General features: G+C 45.6%; 1 protein-coding gene across 1 annotated transcript in view; it reads right to left on the reverse strand.

Moving 5' to 3' along the window:
* FGFR2 (fibroblast growth factor receptor 2) overlaps positions 1-15,083 on the reverse strand; it is a 101,264-nt gene that overhangs the window by 20,766 nt on the left and 65,415 nt on the right. The window contains exons 8-10 of the mRNA XM_069460337.1: positions 12,843-12,987; positions 10,636-10,832; positions 1,339-1,490 (exon numbers count right to left, since the gene is read on the reverse strand). Coding sequence (XP_069316438.1) covers positions 1,339-1,490; positions 10,636-10,832; positions 12,843-12,987 — 494 coding nt within the window. The remainder of the gene's footprint in view (positions 1-1,338; positions 1,491-10,635; positions 10,833-12,842; positions 12,988-15,083) is intronic.

Here is a 15,083-nt window from a genome sequence, read left to right on the forward strand (position 1 = left end):
ACAGCTACTCCCTTCTAGCTTACGGTACACACTAGTGTCTCTATGTCGGCTTTTCGGAAATAAAACTGATGTGAAGTCAGGTGATTCAAAGTCCCAAGTGCCACAAAAGCTACCTCTCCCTCCCCAATAGAACTCGTCAAATCTCGCTTGTCTCTGGAAAAGCTCATCTTTGTGTGTCCAAATTTGTATACGTATATACAAGAAGCGTGTATTAAAGACTTCCCTAACATCATCCCTGGGAGCTCCTGCTGATGTCAAGACAAACAGGGTAGCTGTGCATAAGCAAGTCAAGAGGTTATTCCAGTGTATTTGGTGCAGACATATAGTCAGCATTTCCACCTTCCTTCACTTTCAGGCTGTTCAGACTCTACTTACTATGAGAAGTACCCCAGAAGTGAGCTGACAGCCCCTCAATGACCGCCACACTTTATTTCAGAAGGTGGGTCTGGGGCTTGGTCCCTGCCTAGAGGACGAGGGCGACTCTTGCTGAGGTCTGCAGTTCAGAGCTCCCAGGTTACCAATATATGACGGAAATGGAAGGGAAATTTGCATGAGCCAAGAATCATGGGCAGTCCAGGGAGGTCTGTATCATAGCACTCATTTTATAGGAGTGAAGTTCAGAGAATCAGGTGACTCACTCAAGGTTGCCCAGCCACTGGCTGGCAGAGCCAGGACTCAAATCTTGCCCAACGGAGCCCAGAGCACGTGGACTTCAAGCCGGACCATGAGATACACAGCTCCCAACAACGCCGTCAACAAACCCCACGTGGCCGTGCTTTGACCAAACATCTGATTATGACACCTCTATATTATCCAATAATTAAAATATTATGGACCACAGGAATTAGATATGAGGTACCATATTGGAAGCTTTTAAGCCCAACATGACATTAATAACCATCAGAAAACAGCAACACTGGGTAATGATCCTTAAGGCAATTTATATTCTGCATCTAATTTCTACACAGAAATGAACTACGGAACAGTCATGTTCTAGTAACCAAAAGTTAGAATGTCAGATCTGTTTTATAAATTGGATAATTCCATTTTTCTTCCATCTGACTGGGTTTGAATTGCATAGACACTTAAAAAATGACAACCAATGCCATCTTCTCTGGAGACCAGAAAGGGCTTAGTAGCTCTGCTTTACAGGAGCTATTAAAAAAAGTCCATTCTCTTATTTTCCAGGAGTTGGTTATTTAGAAATACAATCTTACTCATGTTGACATCATCAGAGCAAGACCTCTGCAATTAAAAGTCACAGCAAAAAATGTTAATCTGATAACCCCATTTATAGCTAAGTCTCCCTTCTGGGAAATGCCTGGTAGAAGTACTCACTTATCTCTTGGAAACTCCCATTTTGGGTCCTCTGGCAGTTCGTACTCAGAGACCCCCGCCAGCATGGGGGTGTCCGCTGTTGAGGAGAGGCGTGTTGTTATCCTCACCAGCGGGGTGTTGGAGTTCATGGACGAGCTGGACTCAGCAGAAACCTGGATACAAAATGCAAAGACCCTGATGTAATCCTGGCTCCACCAGAGAAGGCCGGAAGTCAGCCCAAACCCAGCCAGAATATTGATTCTTAGAAAGGAAGGGGGTGGGGCCGGCCGAAGTCAAGAACAAAAATGAAAACCACTGGATTCCGATTCCTCAGTCCTCCCATCTACGTAGTGCTAGATTTCATCCAAATTACATGTTCCTAAGATCAGGTCTTCAAATAAAATTTTTATATCATGTCTGATCAAAATATGTCTTCTTTCTGTCCTAATTCCTCCAAATAGTCCCTTGAGGGCATGCAGACAGCTCTAAGTTCATTATCGCCTTTTTACTTATACCTGTACCTGTACTGGACCCCCCCCCCCCATAATCAGCTCCTCTTAGACCTGCTCAGGGCATGGATCAATGCCACGTGCTTATGAAATTTCATGACAACTTTTAGGAAGTCAGCTCTTCCGTATTTCCTCCGTCTTTTGAAATGTAAAGCAGAGTATCTCTAGGGAAGGGCTCTAGGATTTGGATATGAAAGACATTCCAGTAGCTCCGAGTCCCTTTATTCAAGGTAACCCAAGACCCTGGCATTGGGGGCCACTTGGTTTCTCCCCAGTCCTTCTGGAGACGTGTTGATGCCAAACCATTCAGTAAAAACAGGTCGCCTCCTGTCAACTTCAGTTCCAGCAACCAGTGCGTTGGAAATGTGGGCCGAAGTGTCAACAGAAAAAAATATACCTTTATTCATAATCACACAGGAGAGCCCCTCTCCCAACATGTCATTTTCTCATTTATCCTGATCCATTTCAGTCTGCATCTGATAAAATGATTATTTCATAAATATATCATCTTCCCTTGGCTGGTTTCTATAAAGAAAAACTCATGTAGCTCACCTGAAAGCTACTTGTGAGGATTACTACCCAATCTTGGTCTGACCGCGGGCTGCTTGAACACTGTGAACGAGACTTGGCCCAAGAGAATCGGGATGTGAGGTTACATACGACCCATCCAAGCAGCCCACCTGCCCACCTTGGCTTCTGTCCCCTGCACACCTGCACAGGTGGACAGTAGTCCCCAGCTGCACTTACAAACACCTTTTACATCAAAATGGCAAAGACTGAGTCCAGACGAATGCATTCAGTTGGGATGAACTTCCACAGGGTGAGTCCTGGACCCTTCTCGCAGGGAACCAGAGGCCCTGTGATCCCCCGTGAATGTCCCCATTCGGAAAGCCTTGAGTCTCTCCTTTGTAAACCCGGACTGTCCTTAATGCAGATTGGAAACTCAAGGTGATGCCCAAGAATGGATTGCGGGGAGATCGTTTTAGGAATAGGGAGTTGTTTTCAGTTTTAAAATCAAGAAGTAGGCCATTTTTAATAAGGAATTTTGATTGTTTTTTAGAATGTACGTGAGTACATTTCTGAGCAGTCTTTTGGCAAGAGGGGGCGTTAATTTTGGAGCTCAGCACCTCACACCCAAGTTGCACAGGCAAATGGAAGAAGCAGGTAGGAAGGGACAAGGTAAGCAAACGGAGCTCCCATGGGATCCATCCTGCTCCCCACAGATGTCACAGACGAGGCAGAAACCCCACCTGGGTAAAACAGACAACTCCAACTGCCCCCCGCCACCACCGCCCCCATAGAGTTCACGTCCACGTGGTGTCCAACCTCACTGCAGTGAGCCGACTTCGTTTGCAGGACATATCAGAAACCGGGAATTTTCAGAGAACATCAAGATTTCCAGCGTCCACTGCCCACATAAAGAGCTGGAGCTTCATCCACAGAGAAGGGGCTCAGAAAGATTCAGGAATAGTTTTGCTCCACCTTCCCCAAATCTTTCTGTTTACGTAACTCATTCTGCATCAGGGTCACGTGCTATGGACGCAGGAGGAGGATGGCATTTTCAAAGAATAAAAAGGTCTTCTAAAAGTTCTTCCACATGAACAGGCAAAGATCATCACTCATTGCATCAGGGGCAAGAAGCTCCAGCCAAGCTAGTAAAAGTCAGACTAGCAATGACACATTACAGGCCCCGAATGGCCAAGACCCGGCAGATTCTGCAGCCAGGACACCCTCTGCATGGCCAGTATCGTAGCCTTTCATCGCTGGACGCCGGAGTTCCCCAAATCCCACTATTGGGGTACACGATGTGCTGCAATCAGTGAAGATGGGGAATGGACTGGGCAATCACTCGGGCCGAGGTTCCGGATGACCGGAATGCTCCGCAGGCAGAAGCAGGTCCAAGCTCCCGCACCTTGTCCCTGAAAGTCACTGCCCTCATCAGCGAAGCTCACGTTATAGGATGTGGGGAGCCAGCCTTCCCACAGTGAGGTGTGAGAACACAGGAATTTAAAAAGTTTCTGGAAGGATATATAAGAGTCTTAGCAGTGGTCACCTTTGGGGAGAAAGATTAAGGGTTGGGAGATGGGGTAGAAAATGTGTTTTATTTCAGAACTTTCTAGACCATTTGGATTTTATTACCATGTATACGAATTCCTTTTATGTTTTAGAAGTAGTACTTTCTTTAACAAAAATATTTTTTAGAATAATAAGGATCTGAACTGAGGCATGAACAAGGGGAAAAGAAAACGCAGGGCATCTGCTTGAAATATACTGACTTCTAAAACAGGTTAGAAATTACAAGATCGTTGCTCTCGGCCCTTCCTTCTGCTACCAGGCTGGGTTTTGTGGCTCCTCTGCATCCTGCAGTGTGGGTGCCCCCTTGACTACGCACAGCCAAGCAGCCAACCCTGGTGCTGCCCTCCCTGTAAGTGTGCATGACGGGAGACCCCACGTCGGGTGGGCTGCACCCCAACTAACCGCACCAACGCGGGGCTGTACAGTCAGACCATCGGGGTCCACGTCCCAGTTTCAACACGGGATGCCACTTAACTTTCCTAAGCCCGATTTTCCTCATCCGTTAAAAAGGAGACAGGAACAGTTCCAACTGCACAGAGTTAATGCGAGGATGAAATGAGGGAAAAACCCTACAAAATGCTCAGTGCTGAGCCCCGTTAAGATTTGCAACCAACACCACAACTTTTTTTTCTTAGTGTTTTTAGAATCATTTGCAACCCAGATCCAAGAGAACATACGATGGCACCTCTCTCTGCATAACTTGGAGCATTTGGAACCCAGGGCCGTTTTGTATATAAGATACAGTCGGCCCTCCGTATCTGTGGGCTCAGTATCCACGACTGGACCAACTACAGATCAAAAATGTTAAAAACAAAAAAATAACAATAAAAATAATATAAATAAAAATACAGTGTAACAACTATTTGCATAGCATTTACAGTGTACTAGGTATTATAAGCTAGAGATGATTTAAAGCATGCAGTAGGATGTGTGTAGGTTACACGCAAATACTACACCACATATACAAGGGACTAGAGCACCCGTGGATTTCAGTATCTGCAGAGATCCCAGAACTGAGCCCCCATGGGTATTGAGGGATGACTGTACTGTCAAACTGTGGGCACCAAGAAAGGAAACCCAGTGACAATAAGGAGTGAGCAGAAGAGGATATACTTCTAAGGGACACATCTGATTTGGAAGACGAGGCCGTCTGCTCACAGCCGGCAGGGCTGGGGCTCCAGCAAGCTAGAAATAAACAATCCCGGAGCTGGGGGGACAGTGTCTCGGCGGGAAGAAGGCCGGAGGGACAAATGTGGCTTAGGGGCTACTTCAGAACAGGAAAATTTAACATGCAGTCTGAAGTTAACTGCTCTGTAGCTAACCTATGACCCAAACGGAATCAGCGTCCACAAACCCATGGCAAAAGTTCACAGGGATGTACACCTTTCCCCAAACATAGCGTCCGATCTCAACAAGAGTTGAATGTGACAGATTTTAAAATAGAAAACCTAAAAATAAATAAAATGGAAAACCAGTACAAACTTTGTGTTTTCATTATTAAAATTTAAAAAGGATGTTTATTAAAAAAGGACTACTTATGGGAATTTGATTCAGATGAAGTATAGAGATTCGGATTATATGTACAAATCTGGAAAATACTTTTGTGAAAACACAAAGTGGGGGAGGGGGGAGGTAAGAAAATGCCCAAAGTATAAGAATTTGATTGCTCTGTCTGCTGAAGTATATGTATATCTTAATTTTACCTCCATGCATTTTTACTATGCTTTTAAAACCCCCTCTGGGACCGTAAAATATGACTGGCTTTCTCTTCACTGCCTTCTCCTCCGAGCACGAAGCTGTGTTGGGGGCTTGGCGCCCTCCCTGGCAGGCAGCTCCCCAGGGACACCACGCTCCCCTGGAGCTTCTCTTCTCCGAGTCAGACCCTCCAGCAATTCTCACTGCCCACCTCTGATACCCTTCTATTGCTTCAGCACTATTAGAGTATCATCTTTTTTTTTATTTTGCGCAACATCATAACCTTCGCTATCAGATATTCTTCAATTCCTACCTAGAAACTTCAATTCTGGAGTTTGGTTTCTAATTATAATTAAAAAATGTTCCATCTTTGTGATAAGCTACTTATGATCAATGCTAACACTCCAATAAACTGTTTTCCCACTCCCAAATCTTGGCAGGCATTTTTTTTTTTTTTAAAGCACGTATTTTTTACGATCTCTAATTCAGCTTCCTCACTTTCTGGAATCTCTTTACCGTGTGCCATAAATCAAGCTTTTAACTAAATGTGCTTTTCGTATATTTCCATAGTACGGGAGATTAAGTGAGGAAGTGTTTTTTTTTTTTTCTTTAATTTTTAAAGGGCCACCAAGAAATAATGTTATCTCTTTATACTAGATTAAATTTGACAATTCAAGGGGATCTCACCGTGAACAGAGCAGGGATGCTACAGGGGAGGGATGATTAATATTTGCCTGTTTTCACCTGAGGACTGACAAACACCCTTGGACCTCAGGCTGCCAAAGAAACGCTGCCTCTTAGGCTGTGACCACCTTCCCAAACCAGAACTCAAGGCCCAGGGGTGAACACACTTCTGTTATGATCTAAGCCTTGCCCAGCACTCTCTGTGGCCAAATACAATGCTTTCACCACCTTAAGCTGGGTGACTAAGATAACACTTAAAGGGGTTTCTACGGTTGCATGTTTTTTCCTTCATAACAAAATTTAGGTAATGGGGTGAGGCAGTTTATCTATCAGACACTCACTTTTCTCCCTGAACAAATCTCCGCCTCCCCCAAGCCCCTGCCCCAGCCTGTGTGAGTAAACCCATCAGAGCAATGGCACCCCGGTCCCGACCGGCTGGTTCTACCTAGAAGATGGCATCAGCCGGAATCCAGGTCAGCTTAGCCCAACTGCCGTGCCTTGCACAGGCTGAGAGGAGAGAAAGGAGAAGAGCACGCAGGGCAGGGGAGGGGGAGGTGCCACATGAAAGGGCAGATTCCAGCTCAGCCATCCGTGACCACTCTGATCACCCAAACGTTTTCTGGAATCACGGAGGCTTTGTTAGACCACCTGATTGAGCAAGAACAGAGAAAATTCCAAGATTGTGACGTTCAGCTGCCAGGTGGGAAACGAGCTTCTAGAAGCAGAAGTCCCCTTCACGGAATTCAGTGTGTTTAAGGATCATTAATACTCGGTGGAGAACTGGCTCCTGGCACACAGGGTCCTCCCCCTTCATCTTCCTCCTTGAAGATCCTCAGGAACATGCCATTTGCCTCGAAGGTATCGTTACAAAAGATGACCTTGAGTGCCCTTGATTTTTATCTGGTTTGCCATCTACCTGTACCCAGGGAGGGTGAAACTGAAGTCTGAGAAAAAATACCCTGCAGCCCCTGAGACGCTGCTGGCAGTGGGAGAGGGCGTGAGCTGCAGGGAGACGAATTCATCGGATGGAGCCAACCGTAAGATGGTTAAATCTCCATCCTACCTTATGGAAGCTTCAGGGCCCTAAGAAAGAACTCGATATGTTCACTGAAAACCCGATTCGACAAGCCCAGCAATGCCGTGCATCTCCTGAACGAGCATCCTCCATCCCCTCTGACCCTTCCTGTGCCCGCCCCACCCCCACCACCCAATGATGTGTGGAAAGAAAACACGGAAAGTGGTGCCCCCGCCCTTAACTCATAGATGCGCAAAGACTGCTTCCCAACGGCCATGGGCTGCCCAGCACCCCGTGCAAGAACCAACACGCTCACACAGATGCCCTTCTCTGGGTCAGCCGCTGCTGCTCTCATGTAAAATGCTGAGCGCCAAAGGCATGGGAACAGGTGAGCAAGTGCCCGGCACAACGTCTGAGCCCTGACACCAAACATGGGATGAGCCCCTGTCAAAGGAAACAGGGAGATGCCACATGCCACCGCTTCCTCCCTCACCCAAAAGATGCTTCTCCTTCTCCAAGCAAAGTACATCAAAAAAATCTCAAAAAATTCAGTTACTAAAAAATGACTGCAGGAAATTTCTTTATTGGTACTGGAAAAAAATATTTTTGCTCAAAAGAAAAACAAACCGAAATATCTGTCTTACCCCAGTAACTCCACTGCAAATTAATAAATGTCAAGAAGGAAAAACTCATCAGAGGAGCAAAAAAAACAACTTTTCTTGTTCTAAAAAGAGAACAATGAGGGATTGAGAGAGTTGAGTGAGATGGGGAGTGCTGGGGGAGGGGCGCAGGTCCGGCCGGGAGGACACTGAATGCCACCTGTGTCACAGGGCTGGCTGGGCCAACACAGCACAGAAGAGTGGTCTCGTAAATGCCTAGAAGCAACCCATCCTCGACACATCTGATTACAGGCTCACCTGTCTCCAGGTACAGGCACGTGTGGCATCCCTGTGGTATTTGCTCTGTCATCAACAAATCTGTGGGCCCTTCTGGGGCGTTTAACCCTCTTTTATCCAGACACTCAACAGGCACCTCCTCCACCAAAGGGACTGTGATTATCAACCAACACTGTGAAGACCCACTATGCGCCCCGTTCTGCACCCATGTGAAGAGCTGAGATGTGTCCATCTTCCCCCAGCAAAATTAATCTCCCAGAGCTTTATTTTTCTGTGGGGACTGGTATTTGCCCACTTTCCTCAGCTTCTCTTATATACCTTGACCCCACTGAACACAAGGCAATGACATTTCCATTAAAGGCCCCCAAAGAACCGTGGAGCCACTAGCTAACACGACAGGCCACAGAACCTGGTTTAGCCTGAACACGTAGTAAATTACGATGAATCAAATGAAAGAGGGAAGAAAAACAGGAAGGAACCCCACTGCTCCCTCTGCTTACACAGGGAGGCTGAGAAAAATGACCAACTTTGGTGGAGAAGGATGAGGAGGAAAAACCAGTTGAGAAAGGAAAGAGAAAGGAAAACACAACGACTACGCCTGAGTTAAGGAGATTTTAAGGGCATCTGCCTCTTTTGTATTAAGTAAAAAGAAGAGCAGTGTAACAGTTGCAGAAAAAAGATGATGAAGTAACTAAGGGACAATGGCCGAACTACACCAAATTAACGGGTTTCTGCCCCAAGGCAACATTTTTCCCTGTTAAAAAAAAAAAAAAAAACTACTAGACATGGGAACACCACTCCCTTTTGTCAACTCCTCAAGTCAGATTCTCAAGATGGTGGCTGAAAGGATGGCCCAGGGGTAACTGGTAAGGTGGGAGGGGAAGGCTGGGGTGGCCACTCCACCTGAAGGCCACAGCACTATCTGGCCACGTACGAGTTATCTTAGGACTGGACTCTCCCTGAAACTGGTCAGGCAACTGGCCTCATCATTGCTTCCCTGGCCCCAAGAATGACAGTGGTGTCACTCAAAGTAACAACAGCTTTCTTGGTGGCAGAAGTGACCCAAGCAGCCCCTTTCCTTCCTTGTTTAGTACAATTTAGTCATTTGCCTATATTTGACACACATTCCAAATTGTATCCTTAGCCTCCACAAAGAAAGACCTGCTTGAAACATGGTTTCAAAGAAGTGAACAAGGACCCATTCAGCCAGGAGTTTGGAGCTGGGTTGAGAACAGCCAGACCTGTGCCAAGCCTGCTGCTGACCAACTGGTTCCTAATCCTTCCTAATACCTTGTCCAGAAGGTGACATTGCTACCTGAAGTCCCAGGAGAGGCAGGGCTGGGATTAACCCAGAGTTTCTCAAAGCGCATTTTAGAATCACCTGGGGACTTGTTTAAAATGCAGATTCCTGGCCCCATCAAAGAATCTCTGGGGCTGAGACTAAGGAATCTGCAATTTTAACAAGTGCCTCCTAAATTCTACTAACATACACACTCAAATAGAGCCGGGGAGTTAGCCATTTTATTTGCTATTTCAAAAAGAAGGGCTTTATTGGAACCAAGTTCCAAATGCTCTTATAACCACACTGCATTCACGTCTGCCTTTCTCTTACCTCTTCATGAACAAGCAGGAAACAGTCAAAGCATTTCCTGTCCCGCCGACCTTTGCAGGGCTTTGGTTTACGGCAGAAGTGGAGGCTCTATCTTGCTCCATCTCTCAAACCAATCAGAAGGCATACACAAGCAAAAGGTATCCACCAAAGACCAAGCTCAAGCTTAAAAACAATCTGTTGCTGGTTCCATAAAGAATCAATCTACCACTGAATCCGCAGCCACACGTGTGAACTACTAACAACATAATATATGCATTTGATTCTATTTTAAGAAGCAGAGGGGTTAAGCCAAAATTCAGTGTAGAAAGACATCGTGCACCAGTTTAAATCAAGCAGTAGGTCAGATGCACCCCTGTACATAGGTTTCTGATCTTGACTTTAAAAATAAGCCAAAGACAACTAGAGTCTCTTTCCTACTAGTGGCATAAGCCCCATGAGAATAATTCATGCCTATCTCAAAAAAGGTATTAAATCACAGGAGACATATGAGGCCTACACTTAGAAGAGGCCACTATACTTGAGTTGTGTCAAATGCACAGCTGAAATTGCCCCCAGAGTTATTTTCAGTCCTGCCGATTAGCGCCCTGACTCTCACATTATTGTCCTCTCTTGCCCTTCGAACTAGACCCTGCTCATCCCAGCTATGTACCACAATGAGGCTCTCCAAGCTCAAAACACCAATTGGGCGACCACCAAGCGGCACAACAGACCCACCCGCACATTGAAGCTCACGGAATTAGATGGCATCAAAGCAGAGGAAGAGATCCAAGAGCTGGCTGGGTCGTGGGGCAGGAGTAAAGTTCTTTAAACTCTTTATCTACTTTCTGTTACCTGTCTCCGCAGGGGGATGCGCTTGGTCAGCTTGTGCACAGCTGGCTGGCTGCTGAAGTCCGGCTTCTTCGCCGTGGTCTTCATTCTGCACAGGATGACTGTGACCACCATGCAGGCGATTAAGAAGACCCCTATGCAGTAAATGGCTATCTCCAGGTAGTCTGGGGAAGCTGTGATCTCCTTTTCTCTTATGGGAGCTAGATTGCAGTCACAGGGGAGGAAGAGATAAGCAGGCCACATCGTTAGTGCACCGCATTGACGCGTCACGGCATCATTGAGGGAATCAAAAGGTGACCACCATTCTCAAGGCAAGGTGGGCGTCCCACAAACTCAACGCTGCAGAGTGGCACGGCCATGGCCTGCCGGGGCCCAAGTGAAAATGACTCACCAAGGGTTCCCCATTTTACCACGAGGGCCCAGGTGATCACTGTCTCCAGCCCAGTGGGCATCTACAGTCTGGAGAATGGCTGCCACCAAGTTACAAAGGGCAGGCCACAAGGCCACCTTCTATTAGACATTTGGGCAGGGAGGACAACCAGCTTTCATCATGATCTCTGAACACAACTGAAAAATTCTTAAATATCCACAATGCCCACTTTTGTTTCTAAGGAGACAGTGACAATGCTTCAGTGACAATGCTTCCTTTGGAAGGGCTCTTCCAAAGGAAGACTCAATAAGATCTACCCCAGATGCACAAAATTCCACGACATAAATATTCATCTAGAAAGCTGGTCCGAAAATGTTTTGGTGAGTTCCTTAATACAGTCCAGCATATTATTCAATTAAACAAATCAATGCATTGAATATATAAGACTGAATTGGTTATAGTATAAAATCATTAGGTCCACAATATATAAAGTTTATAATGTTCCTTAATAATCATTTAAATTTTTGTGTATCTGCTTATACTGATACATCACTTCAACTTTCTTGAAGAAAAAATATAAATGGTACTGCATGTGAGTCTACATATAATCATGTAATTTAGCACATTCTTATATCAACTTCTATGTCTGTCCTCTCCTTGTCCTCAGCGATCAAGCTACAAGCAGTGTATTTCCAAACGGTATTTTTCTCAAACTGCATTCTTAGTTAATGTGCTAGTACTGTCAGGCAAACCGGTTAAGAAGTGCCAACGAGGCACTCACAGAATGCAGTACTGCAAGTCAAAGCAAGTGCCACATAAGAGGCATCTCATTGTTTCAAAGCAAATGTTCAAAGAGCAGATTCACGACAAAAGGAAAAATGGATGCAATGGTATTATTTAAAGCTTATACGTTTTATTCAGAAAAATACTTGCAAGATAGTCAAAACTCTCAGCAGCAACAGCACAAAATGAAACGATCAATTTATTTTTACTAGATACAAAATAAGCATGCAGGTAGGCACTGTATGCTAAAAATAAGGAATTAATAACTGGAGTGGAACATCATAAGCTAGCAGATCACAGTCTACGCAGTTTCACAAAGGCAATGACAAAAAGGCAGATGCATCAGAAAGGACAGCATTTAACAAGACAGTTTCACTAGAATGGAGATGTCAGTTAAATATTCAGACAGCAGCAATGTTTAGGCAACGGGGCTTCACTGATGTTTATTTCTCTGGAAGGCGGAAATAACATCAAGCCCAAGATGGCAAGAGCATGCTTTGCAATAAAAGCAAACAGGAGTCCATTCTATCGCAACATGCAACAAGCCACCGATCCCCGAGGTAGGTAACACACTGCTTCTGTGCGCCCAGCGTTCAGAGGTACTTCTCCCCGGGGCGCCTCACTAGACACCCTTCCATTCACATCTCATTAAAAATACAAAGTGGGACGGAAGTGATAAAAACGCATGGGATTTTTGTAAAATGGAATTTGAAATGAGAAAAAAATTACTTTGAATTTCACAAAGTAATTTTTACTTTTTCCATATGAGAAAGGGGGATGGGCTAATTTATACACTGGCTCAATGACTCACTAGAAATATAAGATCCCTTTAGGTTTTAAGGGTGAAATTTTACTTGATCATAAATGTGAGTGTGGGATCTCATTGTAAGTGAATTTCCAAGGCAATTTTCTTATCCCTGGGGGATAATTTTTAACACTTTTTTTTATCTTTATGCAAGGATAAAAGGGGCCATTTCTGCTGACAGAAGCTGTGTTAATTTTATAGCAATCAACCAAGAAAAGGGGAAAAAACCCAGAGAGAAAGAGCAGTATGTACCTGGCAGAACTGTCAACCATGCAGAGTGAAAGGATATCCCAATAGAATTACCCGCCAAGCACGTATACTCCCCCGCATCCTCAAAAGTTACATTCCGAATATAGAGAACCTCAATCTCTTTGTCCGTGGTGTTAACACCGGCGGCCTAGAAAACAAGGGAAGCGAGAGAACAGGCTAGACACAGGAATGATTGTGGAAGGGGCCACGGAACCACGAGGCGTCGCCCCGTGGGGCTCGCTCCAGGGGGTGCTGGCCACCGGGAGATTCCGACTGCAGCCCATCCACAAAGCCCACAACCAAGAGACATTGAGCGACACTGACCAGCTCACCTCTGCAGGCCCGTCACCACACCGGCGTCACCACCTAGACATGCACACGATCAAACGCATGGAAAAATCAACCCACAGAGGCCTATTCTCTTGGCCTGTGCTTTGGTTTGGATTGTGGGGGGTGTGGGGGGAGTTTCCAAAACTGTAGAGCTCAAAAGGCCAAGCTGAGGTCTGGTCCTGTGGGCTGCAGGCTCCTGCCTCAGGAAATGGACGGATCTATCCAAACTGCTCTGGTGGGAAGCAGAATGCTGCCGGGAAGCCCAGGTGGACACCCATGGCCTCCTGGCCCTGCGGACACCAACCAGGGTGGAAGGCTGTCTTGGTGACCAGCTCCGGCTATTTTTACTTCTGTGAAACCATCTTGCCTTACATGGCATTGGAAAAAAAAAAAAAAAAAAAATGGAAGAAAGTGTGATCTTGGCAACAAAAAAGTTAGCCTTTTTCTTCTTTTTTAATATAAACATTTGAATGTGAGTCAGACAGACACAGTCAACTTTCTGCCTCCAATGGCATCCAGTCGTACCGTCATTCGGGAAGATGAACTCCCCTCAGATTTGGGGTAGCAAGGTCAAGGACAGCATCTCATGAGGATCAGGTATGCAACCAAAGAAATGATGCTTTGTTGGACAAACCAGATCATGCCAGTATGTCTCTAAAATCCTGGGGTAGAAGGAGATATGAATTCTGCCAATATTCAAAGGCTGCAAATTTAATAGGCATGTAGGTGTGTGTTTAAAATGATGCTAATGTGCAGTAATGATGGGGAAAGTGCAGGCCAAACAAGACAAACCAGAAGGAACAACTTGAAAACTGAGTGGGGGTGGAGGATAATCTTTAGAAGAAATTAGAGCAAGCACTTTGAACATTGTGGGCATTTTTCCATGGCTACTGGCATTATACCAGCTGCATCACCGAAGAAAGATTATCATAAATATACCAAGGCCACAAGAGTTAGCCTATAAGCTGCCTGCAGTCTCCCAAAGCACCAAGTCTTTTCAGCTTCTATATCCAGCTTTCTTTTTTAAAAAAAAGACAAAAACAAAAACGTTGTTACCTTGCTGTTTTGGCAGCACAGTGAGCCAGGCAGACTGGTTGGCCTGCCCTATATAATTGGAGACCTTACATATATACTCCCCAGCGTCCGCCTCAGTCACATTGAACAGAGCCAGCACTTCTGCATTGGAACTATTTATCCCCGAGTGCTAGAACAGACACAGGAGAACAATATAACGGCCAACCGGGAAGGACTCAGCACTGTCTACGGTCCCACCACCAACACACCACAAGAAAACAACCTCCATTGTATCTAAACAGTGGCATTAAAGGGCTATGGGCCTCGAAAGACTAAAACAAGTCAAGTGGTGGACAAGGGAAAGGCCTGGCAGAGAAAAGTGAAAGTGACCAATGTGACTGCTGGCGGTGGGGGGTGGGGGGGGTGGGAATGGGGCGGCAGTTCCGGGGGCAGGGGGGTGGGGGGGGTCATCTTTCCCCACCTTTTTTGGTTCTTGGTACTGTCAGCTGGCGAGAACACCTCATTAGCTGAGCGTTCTTAGTTGAGCCACTTATGGGTCTTTTGGAAAAAATGTTCTTTTTAAGGATGTTCTCCATGAGCAACTAAATGCGGGAGACATTAACAGGCAGGGAGCTACGAACTAGCTGTTCAGACTTGGCTGCCACTTGCTGTCACCCTCCTGAAGAACAAGCTAGATCTAAAAAATAAAGAGGCTGATGCTACGACATTGGGGGCTTGCAGAGGACCAAACAAAAAATACAAGGGGAAGGATATTTTCCTTGTTCAGCACTTCACTGGTGCAGAAACATTTCCTAAAGCTTACTGTTGAAATCACGTGTCAATGGATTTCAAAGGTTAAGGGATTTTTTTGAAAAACAAAATCTACATTGTTTCTGAAAG

This window comes from Eulemur rufifrons, chromosome 28, assembly GCF_041146395.1.
Source record: "Eulemur rufifrons isolate Redbay chromosome 28, OSU_ERuf_1, whole genome shotgun sequence".
Taxonomy (NCBI): Eukaryota; Metazoa; Chordata; class Mammalia; order Primates; family Lemuridae; genus Eulemur; species Eulemur rufifrons.